The 12,536-nt window shown below is 36.9% G+C and overlaps 1 protein-coding gene across 1 annotated transcript; it reads left to right on the top strand.

Annotated features, from left to right (window-relative positions):
- The first annotated feature begins 139 nt into the window (after window positions 1–139).
- LOC107567404 (XK-related protein 4-like) lies at window positions 140–1,292 on the top strand. Its single transcript, XM_016253083.1, has one exon. The coding sequence runs from the start codon at window positions 608–610 to the stop codon at window positions 1,289–1,291; it is 684 nt and encodes a 227-aa protein (XP_016108569.1). The 5' UTR covers window positions 140–607; the 3' UTR covers window position 1,292.
- Window positions 1,293–12,536: the final 11,244 nt, after the last annotated feature.

Genomic DNA, 12,536 nt, shown 5'->3' with positions numbered 1-12,536 from the left:
TATATATATATATATGATTAAAAAAAGTTATTTAAATGAGTAGACCAGAAACTACACGAGCTGGGGTTGATCCAACTGTCAATTAAAATGTAAAACTGACACAGACATGATATGTGTAAATAATTGTTTCAGGTGAGCAGAATAAAGTGACCACAGCAGACACAACAGACGCTTCCTGTATAGGGTTTACTTTTGTCGCGCCGCTCGCGTCCAGTGGACAGTGTTCGGTTCAGGGTGGAATTCAAAACTGCACGTTTACAAATGCCATAGCAACCGAGCGGTCAGCTCTTTAATATACCGCTGCAGTAGACATTATTTTTATGCACGAATGTGAAGTTAGCAGAAGGCTGTGCTGCGATAGCTGGATATTGAACACCATGATGTGCGCCTGAAGAAGAGTTGCAAAGCAATGATGTCATAGTTTTAAGTAGGAGCCATGGGAGAGCATACAGTTCGTACCCGCTACCGAAAGGAAGTGTTGCTTTGTTATGAGCAGGCGGCGCTGTAGCTGGCGGAAGAGAAGGTCGCCCAGCCCAGTGTCTCTTCGCCTGGAATAGAGAAGCCGAGGAGAAAGACGCGAAAACGGTGAGAAGATAAAGCTGCTACAATGGCCGCGAAATCCGACGGGGTGCTAAAGATGAAGAAGAGCGATGTAGCATTTACGCCTTTGCAGAATTCAGATCACTCGGGTTCGGTTCAAGGGCTCGTTCCGGGATCGCAGCCGGATTCTGGAACCGGAGAGGCGGACTTCGTCAACGGGGAGCCGCGGTGCTGTGGCTCAAATTCGACATGTCTCCGCCTCGGCAGTGAGCAGCAGAAATACACGGTCTGTGACTGTCTGTGGATCCTCGCCGCAGTGACGGTGTATTTCGCGGATGTGGGCACTGATATTTGGCTTTCGGTCGACTATTATCTCCGCCGCGACTACTGGTGGTTCGGGCTTACGCTGTTTTTTGTGGTGCTCGGCTCGTTCTCCGTGCAGGTCTTCAGTTTCCGTTGGTTCGTCCATGATTTCGGCACCGAGGAGAGCTCCGGCGGCAGCGCGGCGAACTGCTCCCACATGGACGGGAAGCTGCTCAGCTGCTCCGCTTCGCACGGAGACGTAGGAGCCCACCCGTCTACGCCTCAAAGACAGGCGTCCACGGCGAGCAAGAGCAACACCACAAGCAACAGCAGCAACAGCGCTACTGCAGCCCGGACTAGTAAGACACGCTCAGCGTCCTGTTCCCTCTGTATCTGGCTATTGCAGTCCGTCATTCACATCTTACAGCTGGGACAGATCTGGAGGTGAGCTTGAGCAGCGCTTTATTTTCAATGGCACTTGTGATTTGAAGAGTCGAGGTCGGGTATTTATTGCTTGTCCTCTTTAAAATGCAGCACCTGTTTTGTTTAGAGCAGCGTGCTTGAATTACACATTCTAAGCGTGTTCTTGAGTTTGGAATGGTTGACACGTTAAGGCCTACACACGCATTGTGTGGGCTGGAGAGCTAATTTATCATCCAGCTTTTACTGTAAAGCTCATAATCATGGAGTATCTGGTATAAAATTGCTTCTTATCTGTCTTGCAGCAGATGCTGGTAGTAGGCTCTTGTGGTGTTGTATTTGTAGATGACCTGTCTTGTTACAAAATTAAAAAGATTTCTGGATTGAATGAAGCTCGAATGACTAAAGAGTTAGTGAGAATAATAAATGTTCATTGACTCGTTCCGTTTAAATCCATTATTAATGTAACTGAGAATAAACCTCATAGAGAACTAAAGACTATTAGTGGGCGATTGATCGCCTTGTATGAAAAGTAGTTGCAAATATTTCCCTGGTGGCATCTTACAGTGCATGAGGTTATTGGCTCACCCATGGAGTTGTATTCTCTTTGCAGGTCAATACATTCATTTGCCCATGGTTGTACTCGAAGCTTACATCAGTGACAGAGCTAATGAACAGGATTGTGGAAACCTATTCGGTTTCACAGCGTCAGCCCATCAGGGTCTTCAGAAGCCTGAATGAGTTCTGATCAGCATGTTCAATAGAGTGATATTCCATTTACTCTAAGTCTTTGACCCTGAGGATTGTGTTTGGATGCTGTCCAAACAGTAAAGGATGTGGAATTGATATATTAGAAGCAGGCCATCAAAGATGTGTCTGATATTTAACAGTGATTGCATAGACGAGGTACATCGTAATCAACCTTAAAGAACCCATTATGAAATCACACAATGCTGTCCTTACTTACAGATGTGGCATTTTCAAATGCTGTTGTACAGCTGCTTTGGTTTTGGGCTTCCATATCTGTGCTCAGTCAGCTCTGAGTTTGAAGAATGTTGTTAGGCGAGAGTTGCTAATTGAATAAAAGCCAGTAGTGGGAAAAATGAATGGAATGACTTGTAGCCCACTTCACAAAACTATAGGCCACAACCTCACCAATGCAGCCCAAATCCTGCAAAGTGCTCTGAATGCTTGAGCACTTCACCTGGGTATTTTCGTAAAACATCAGTATTGTTTTGCTTCCTGTGAAGTGGCTGATTTGGAGGATCGTTTCCTTACATTTATCTGTTTTTTCCTTTTATTTCTTTCCTTTTTTTTTTTTGGTGTCATCCTGGTGGTGTCACATGGTGTATGGTGACAGGAATGAAGCTGACACAGTTGTGCAGTTGTGTGCTCTCAGAGGGGGAGGATTGTTGAGACATGCTCTGCACGTGGCACTGTGCAAAAGGTTCACCAGTCTGGGGACATCTCACAAAGCAAAGAGAGATGAGAAAGAGAGATTTAAAAATAGCATACTTTGCTAGTCAAGTTCATGATATTCATCAAAGGACATATATCAGGCTGAGCGCTAGAATTGGAGTTTGATTGTGCAAGGTGAAGGTGTATCTGCCAGGTGTATCTGTCATATATTGATGTATACATATTGATGTATTCCCATTCCCATACTAATTTAAAGAGAAAATCCTAACAGTGGGAATGAGCCTTTTGTTTGTTGCATAAAAGTTTTTTTTTTTTTTTACGAGTGCTTATATATGACCTTTAATTCAAAGGAATATACTTGCATGCATAAATAGATTTCAGGTCGACATGATAGCAAGTTTTTGTTGCATTGTTGCTGAATCATGTCATCCTGTACTGATCTGCTCTGTAACTCTGTTTTTCTCTTCATCGTGCTGCTGAGAAATCGAATACTGTATGTGTGATCGTATATTGTGAGTATCCACATCAGTAAAGTACTGTTACCTAACCGTGCAGAGAAATCTGTGCATGTAGTTATAGCTCTTAAAAATAAAGATTCTTTAACATCCATGGAAACTTTCCATCACACAAAAGGTTTTTATAGTGGAGAAGAAAATGTTTTAGTCTTAAAAGCTTTATTTTTATAATATTACTATTCCGAACCATGTTCTACTGGAAATACTACGCTGTAAAAAAAAATTCCATAAAATTTACGGTAAAAAGCCACCAAATGCAGGTGGTGATGAGAAAATCACATGATGAACCAAAGCCAAAAAATAACATATATAGAAGGTGCACAGTGTCATTCACACAAACACTAAACACCATCGTGGTAACACACATGAAACTGAAATAATGCAATAAACATTCATTTAACAACATTAGGTGTAACATACAACCCTAATATACAAAACTAATATAAGAAAAAACTAAGAAGAAACATAGTTATCATAAAAACATCAAATTTTAAATGTAACGCAGGGAATTCTGGGAATGTCAATTTACGGTTATTCACTGTAAATTATATGGTCTTTTTCATTTCCAAAAACGGTATACTACCATAAAATTAATGTCCAATACATGTAATGTCCAATACAGTTTTTCACCATATATAGTAGGGGAATTTACCGTTAACAATTTAACAGGTTTTTACTGTAGGATTTTTACAGTCTTTTACCGTTAAATGCATGGTCATTTTTTACAGTGTACTGGTACCACTACTCTCAGTGTTCAGAATAATTTGGCTCCAATAGTGGAAAAGCCTGTTTAGACAAAGTCAGACTATTTGCATAAAGTTATATTACTTGTAAAGGGCTTGGAAGTACAAAATGAACAAGTTCAAGTAAATTAAGCTGGTGTTCTAAAATAAAAGCCACACTATCATACCACATATCAGTGATCACACTAACTGGTTTACTGTTGCTTAAAATAGACTACATGTAAAATATTTTCATCTTTGAACAGCAGTTGTCAACTCTGATACTTGGCTTGCATGAAAGACTATGTGTAGGTAATGTGCTTTCATTTGCTTCTACTCAGCCTTTTTTTTTACTAAGCCATATACTCAGCCCTTTTTTGTGGGTGTGGTGGGGTTACTTAAGTGCATCATCCATGTATTTAAAATGCATTTTCAGTGTGAAATCACATTTTCAGTGTAATCACACTGCTCGCACTATTTAAGCTAAAAAATGGCATGGAATAGTGCATAAGTAGGCACATTGGGAATTTGGGATGCACCTTAAGAAAACAATTAAGAATTGAGCATCAGCAGTTGTGTTTTTTTCAATAATGCTTTTCAATGACAATGCAGCTGGAGCTGTGAAGCAATGTATAGGGTGCATGTCCTGATCTGATTTGAAAATGTCCTGTCTTTCCAAAGCAATCTCATGGTAATTCTTGGCTACTTTATGTTTAGCTGAATTGGTGGCCAGTTCTTATGAATTCATATGTTCTCATTCATACTTTATTCATACTTTTTTCTATGATCTGTTTACACCCCAGTGAAGGTTAGGGACGGAGCTTCATGGTTAGTTTTTTCTTTTCTTTTTTCTAAAAGTAATACGTTTTCATGCAATTCACATTGTACCAATTTATATGAAATCGGCAACTAGCAAAATAGTTACATTTTCCTGTGAGATCAGGTTGATATTTCTGTATTGTCCTTTAAAATGGAAGGTAAAAGGCCAGAAATAATTAGACTAAACAGACTAGATTTTTCAGTTTTACATCTGAAAATGCAATACAGTGTTTTACTGATTAAATTCTGAGTATTTGGATTCTTTTGCTGTCAGGCTTATTATGGAATTCTTATCTCCTGACTTTTAACAGTTTAAGACCACTGACTGACTGTATATCAATGCATATCTACACAGAAAACACTCTCTTACATGTCATATTTCCATCATATGTCTTACAAGCTAATTATTTTTAATTGCAGGGAATAAATTAATCCCCTTATAATTTTGAAAGTGATTCTATATCTGTGTTTCTGCATGTGGAGTCTTGCTGATTGCGACCTACATGATCGCACAGCAAATGAGCGTGCACCACACCACTGAGTGCATGCCACTTGTTGTTGATTACATGCTGTGTATATGTATGCATATAGGTCTTAATAAAGTATGAAGCACTTATATTCACACAGTAGGGGTCTACTTGGCTCTGGGGTTGTAAACCATGCCTGTACTTAACGCCCCATGCTTCTCCCCTCCATGATGACCATATATTTGTGTGGTCAGGAATGCCTGCAGGTCACATAAAAAATATTTAAAATTATTGTATTATTGGAGTACGTTTTACTTAGTGCTGGGTGGTATGACCAAAAATTTATATCACGGTATTTTTAAAAATTATACCGGTTTCACGGTACATGACAGGTTTTTTTTTTCATGCATGACCAGGTGTTAACCATATTTTCTACTGATTGAGAGAGAAAATACTGCAGTATATTGACTTAGAATGCCCTATTTTACTGTCATGATGAGTGAATATTGTCAAAAAATACCACACTAAATAGTGACTAAACACGACCCCTTTTAATACATGTTAACCAGGAGTCACTCTCATTTATAATTGCGGCATCGTCTGATAAAATCAACATGCATCTACACTAAAGAGCGGCTATGCAGTTGTTTTGGCTATATTACTTTTTTGTTTCATGCAGCGCACTGCCTGCATCTGAGTAACAAACAAAAAAAAACAACAAACAAAAAAGTGCATGTGATATTAACAGACACTCCTGTGAGTGTGAGACGCAGAAGCTGATGGCAGGGGGTGGTGGATATTTGTGGCGGTCAATGTGGATATTGTGGATGAGTTCTTCTGTGTCATCACGTTCTATTAGTTCTACAGCTTCAGTTTCGGAACTTTCACGCTTAGTATCACATACAGCTGTTCCCTCACCACAGTGCAACAGTGAAAAGGGACCCCTTTCAAACAGTGTTGCGTTTCGAACGTTGTTTAAGTGACATACACCGGTATTGCGGTATTTTAAAAATTCATATCATAACAAAAATAAACACCGGTATTCCGCCCAGCACTAGTTTTACTAGGGGTGTGCGATAATGACAAAAATGATATTTGAGAAGGGAAAATATACTTTAAATCTAAACCTAAAATCACAAGTAGGTGGTGGTGGCAAATCACTGCAGGAGTGAGTTGTTGAGTCATTCATTCAACCGATTCGTTCAAGTGGCTGATTGATTCAGTAACAGGATGCAAAACATCCTGGTTTGTTTGGAACTTTTTTCGTTGACGAAATAGAGCAAAAACAGGAACTTGTGACTAAAATGTAAGTCACTTAATATTAACTTGTTTATTGAACTGTTTATCAAATCGTTATCACATTTGCAATCATGCTGATATTTGGAGAAAAATGTCACTCTTCGTGTGATATTAACTATATCAGATGATATAAATATAAAAGACAAAATATAAATGTATATTAAATATGAAATGTCCTACAAGGGCATATTTGTCGCCCATAATTCCCGGTGGCCTGGCGGCTGATTTGGCCCGCTGCCCCTGTTTTTTTTGTTTGTTTTTTTTTTGTTGTTATTATTATTATTATTATTATTATTATTATTATTATTATTATTATTATTATTATTATTATTATTATTATTATTATTATTATTATTATTATTATTATTATTATTATTATTATTATTATTATTATTATTATTATTATTATTATTATTATTATTATTATTATTATTATTATTATTATTATTATTATTAATATTTTATATTTATGCCTTCTCAATGTACCAAAGTGATCATTTCCGATTTTTTCATTCGCTAATAAATCATAAATCGGTTAGTCTTGACTGGCAGCGCTGCACTATACGAATCAGCTCACGTTTGTTCTGCGCTTCCGTCAAACGGTTCCGAACAGAACCGATGCGCGGGACTCGATGAAAGAGAGAAAGCGGTCAGAAGAAGCAGTGAAATGTAGCAACATCACTAACCTGTTCAGGGCTTCAAGTGCAGGTCAGTTTCATCTGTAAATACGCTAGATAGTTTTGTCTTTATTAACGTAGTTGAGTATTAAACTGCTAGTATCTGTTAGGATATCAGTAGCACCCCATTATTATCATCATTCAGAATGCTGTGCTAAAGGACATCAATATCGATTGTAAAGTTACATTAAAAAATTTAGCAAAGACAGATATTCACATTAATTTATTGTACAGGGAGGGAGGGAGCTAGAGCAGACAGCAACACAAAAACAAATTTTCAACAAATATGTTGTACTAATTTTGACATTCAGGCACTTTAGAAATTGTGTTTTAATACACTACCAGTCCAAAGTTTTTGAACAGTAAGATTTTTTATGCTTTTTTTAAAGAAGTCTCTTCTGTTCACCATGCCTTCATTTATTTGATCCAAAATACAGCAAAAACAGTAATATTGTGAAATATTTTTATTAAAATGTAATTTATTCCTGTGATTTCAAAGCGGAATTTTCAGCATCATTACTCCAGTCTTCAGTGTCACATGATCTTTCAGAAATCATTCTAATATTTTGATTTGCTGCTCAAAAAACATTTATTATTATTATTATTATGTTGAAAACAGATTAGATTTTTTTCAGGTTTCTTTGATGAATAGAAAGTTCAGAAGAACAGCATTTATCTGAAATAGAAATCTTTTGCAACATTATAAATGTCTTTATCATCACTTCTGATCAATTTAAAGCATCCTTGCTAAATAAAAGTAATATTTTTTATAATCCCCCCTTCCCCCTAAAAAAATTATATTGGCTCCAAGCTTTTTGTATAGTCCGTGGGTAATGTTACAAAAGCTTTTTATTTCAGATAAATGCTGAACTTTGGATCTTTCTGTTCATCAAAGAATCCTGATGAACTCAACTGTTTTAAATATTGATAATAATAATAATAATAACAACAAATATGTTTCTTGAACAGCAACTGAGCATATTAGAATGATGACTGAAAGATCATGTGACACTGAAGACTGGAGTAATGATGCTGAAAATTCTACTTTTTGATCACAGGAATGAATTACATTTTAAATATATAATCCAATCGAAAGCAGTTATTTTAAATAGTAAAATATTTCACAATATTACTTCTCTTGCTGTGCTTTGTATCAAATAAATGCAGACTTGGTGAGCAAAAGTTCTTTAAAAAACATAAAAAATCTTACTGTTCAAAAACTTTGGACTGGTAGTGTATATTTGTATGAAATACAGGTTTATTAAATCTAGGGTATTTAAGTCATTTTAAGATAAATAACATAACAAAGTGGACACAGTTTTTTTCATAACAGTAGACCTGCTGGTGAAGAAGTGAACAGGTAAGAAAAAAGGGGGGAGGGGGGGATGGGGGACAGAGATACTGGGGGAAAATGACTAAGGATGACGGCCCCAGACTAAGGATTTAGAAAAAAATTTATGTGATGGCCATACAAATAATAGGGTTGTCTGGTTTCAGAAATGGTTGTGGATGTATAGGCTATATACAGGAAATAAGGGGCCAAAATTGCACCTTTTGGGGTACAACAGCTTGTCACTGGAACAGGACCCTTAAAAGGACATATTTGTTCCTTTTTTACCCCAAATAAGTAGGCCTACAACTTAGTACCTTAAGGGTACGAATTACTACTCTTAAGGTACTAATAAGTCAGCAGCCATATCATCCTGCAGCCCAAGACTGGTTGCCCACTGAAGCTAAGCAGGGTTGAGCCTGGTCAGTACCTGGATGGGAGACCTCCTGGGAAAACTAGGTTGCTGCTGGAAGAGGTGTTAGTGAGGCCAGCAGGGTGCTCACCCTGTGGTCTGTGTGGGTCCTAACGCCCCAGTGTGGTGACGGGGACACTATACTGACAAAAAGCACCTTCTTTCGGATGAGATGTTAAACCGAGGTCCTTATTCTCTGTGGTCATTAAAAATCTCAGAATGTCTTTCGAAAAAGAGTAGGGGTGTAACCCCGGCATCCTGGCCAAATTTGCCCATTGGCCTCTGACCATCATGGCCTCCTAACCATCCCCATATCTGCTGATTGGCTTCATCACTCTGTCTCCTCTCCACCAATAAGCTGGTGTGTGGTGGGCGTTCTGGCGCAATATGGCTGCCGTTGCATCATCCAGGTTGATGCTGCACACTGGTGGTGGTTGAGGAGATTCCCCCTTCTATGTAAATCACTTTGAGTGCCCAGAAAAGCACTATATAAATGTAAGGAATTATAATATGTACGGTGTCAAGCTGTTGTACCCCAAAAGGTACAATTTTGGCCCCTTTTTTCTGTGTGGCCTGGATGAGTGTGAGATTTCCCGTCCTAAAATTGCATCCCAGTCCGGCCCTGTTTGTCGCCTTATCTTGAATTTTGGGGGAATTCTAAATGTATATATACTAAATCACGCAGTGAAAGCGTGAACTCTTAATGTGCCCGCGCAGTAGTCTAACCTACATCACAGTGTATGTGTGCACTCTCTGGGGTGTTTGGTTTTTGCAGTATACTCGACAATGTTAAATCACATATCATTAAAACAACTATTACGATATTATTGTAGACTATACAGTATATATCGCACACCCCTACGTTTTACAAGAAAATTCTATTTCAGTCTTTCTACTTTAAAATATGATGTTTAATTCAAAGTATTACTTGCTGTTCCTTTGAAATGATTTGTGAAATTTACTAGCAATCAAAATGTCACAGTTATATCAATATATTACTTGCTTTTTGTTAATTGTGAAATGCAGAAATTGATGTGCTACTATCATTTTTTTATTCAATATCCCAATATGGCTGTGGTATAATTAAATATATATATATATATACTGTATATATATGCACTGTTGGTTTCAGAGTCAAGCGCAACATATACACGTGCAGTTTATGGAAGTGTTTCAAACCGGCACCATAAATATTAGTACATTTGACATTAAATATTTACTAAATTTTTAGTGGAATTTTACAGTAAAATTACAGTATTTCTTATTTTGTCCGATTTTTTCTAATATCATGCAGCCCTAGTGTAGACATTTCACTTCCTTGCAGTTACTCAGCTAACATATTATGGATTTTGATATTGATTTAATACAGAAACGTTAACAGTGTTTGACTTCATTGTCCTTTAATCGATTATGGTCCAAGATGAAAGTGACCAAAGATAGATAATAACCATATTATGAAGCCGTAAAACAGAGTCCTTATCACTCCTATAAAGAGGCTCCTTTCCAAGCAACAGCTCTCCAGTAATCTCAGCCTGAATTACCATATTAAGTTAAACATGGAGATTTACATTGAGTGTGACTTTTTGTATAGTAATGCAAACAAATGGTACAGCTGAGCCAGGCCATTGCTATTTAACTCCATCCATGTCACCCATGCTCCCACCCACACTGTCTGCCACATCTCATTGTGAGAAGGCAACGTGTAGACTCTAGTTTAAAAGCAAAGTGGCAGGTATTGGCAATAAGGAACGTGCATTCAGACAGATTTTTTTTTTAAAGTACTCATTTAATTCTGCTCTTATTTTGAGCCGAGATCCTCTGTGAAGTGCGTTGTCTGAAATATGTCAACACACCAGTCAGGCGACCATTAATAATCAGATGTTTTTGATCACATCACACTTGTCATGAATTACACTCCAAGCAACAGTAAATCTAAAATACACAGAAAAACACAATATTGCAATAACACTTTTGTCAAAACAAAAAAAATGAATAAAAATGAGTTTGCAGTAGTGGGAACAAAACAGCAAAAATATTCATCTGTATTGAGTAAACTGAGCTTGGGAAGATAAAAGCTTATTATCACTCTTTTAGTATCACAATATAAAAAGGATATGACTGGAATGACTTTAACAGCTTAGCATGGCTGTATCAAAGTTAAAGCCTCCTTAAGAGCAAAGATTACTCCAGGGTGTCTTGAAGCAGCTCTCACATGAGAGGTAAGCGAGATCAGATCTGTGTATAGTTGCTTAAAGCTGAGCTCTGAACTTTTAGTGAGAATCAAATTGTCATTAAACTATATTACACATTGGGCCATCTAACAATGCAAACATTTAACAAAGCTCAATTTGGGTGCAATTAACATGAATTTCACAGAGAAATGGGATAATTGACTTTGTGAGTGGGTCATTTCATTCCAGCAGTAGTAGAAATAATGAACAGCTGTCTTTCACAGGTTTGCAGTTGGTGGCCAGATTTTAAGGTTTTAGAGGAGTGTGTGGAGACGTTATCCAGCAGATAAGCTGGTTGCAGAAGCCTTTTTACTGTGGTTAGAGGCCTGCATGGGCTTTAAACTGAATCGTAAGAATTTAGTAGTTTGAGTGAGGTCTCAACCTAACATATATCATGACATATATGATGTATATACTTTAAGAATTTAACTTTACTTGAAAAATACCTGAACTTATCAGTGGTCACCAATCACCATACATTTTCAAAAGAATCTCTCAGAAATTTTGTAACCGACTAGTCGACTAGGCTAACAAATCCCACATATACCTGTACATATACATATACATATACAGACTGTATATGCGATCCATTTAACCTCCTTAATACATTATTCAAACAGTCAAATTCCATACTGATTGCTGCTGCAAATAAGTCATTTAAATGCAATGTGCTTGCCTCGCATTCTGATTATTGTACATTAAACTTAAGTGTTCACTTCACTTAATCAATGTCTGTCAATATAGACACATTTATTAAAATCAACTGAATCAATAGGCAGTGCAGGAGCAGTAAGTTCAACTCAATGGTCTATTATAAACATAATTCCTCAAATTAGAGATAGCTTTTAAACAGTTTTTAGTCTTTGTAAAAATATAAAGCAAAACATGCATGTGAAAAAATAATGTAAATCCAGTGTCAACTAGCATTAGCAGTATTGTTTAGTTGACAAGTTGACTTGTCTTGCACATCCCTAAAACACACAGACACTAAATTAAATATTTCTGAAAGAAGTCTCTTATTTTCAAAAGGCTTCTTTTTTTTCTTTGATCAAGTAACAGTAATATTGGGTAATGTTATTACAGTTTTTTTTCTCATTTTAATATATTATAATATGTAATATATTTAAGATATGTTCAAATGTAATGTATTCCTAAAAGCTACATTTTCAGTAGCCATTATGTCAGTCTTCAGTGTCACATGATCCTTCAGAAAAATCATTCTAATAAGATTTAATGCTCAAGAAACATTATTATTATTAATGATGAAAACAGTTGTGCTGCTTAATATTTATTAATAGAAAGTTTAAAAGAACAGCATTTATTTGAAATGTAAGTCTAAATGTCTTGGTTAAAAAATCCCTAGCATGAATGGTCTTGATGGC

Source organism: Sinocyclocheilus grahami, unplaced genomic scaffold (genome assembly GCF_001515645.1).
Source record: "Sinocyclocheilus grahami isolate Dianchi unplaced genomic scaffold, SAMN03320097.WGS_v1.1 scaffold1156.1, whole genome shotgun sequence".
Lineage (NCBI taxonomy): Eukaryota > Metazoa > Chordata > Actinopteri > Cypriniformes > Cyprinidae > Sinocyclocheilus > Sinocyclocheilus grahami.
This window is presented reverse-complemented; position numbering and strand designations above follow the sequence as displayed.

Coding starts and splice junctions, on each gene's coding strand:
- LOC107567404 (XM_016253083.1), top strand. CDS start 608: ATGGCCGCGAAATCCGACGGGGTGCTAAAGATGAAGAAGAGCGATGTA.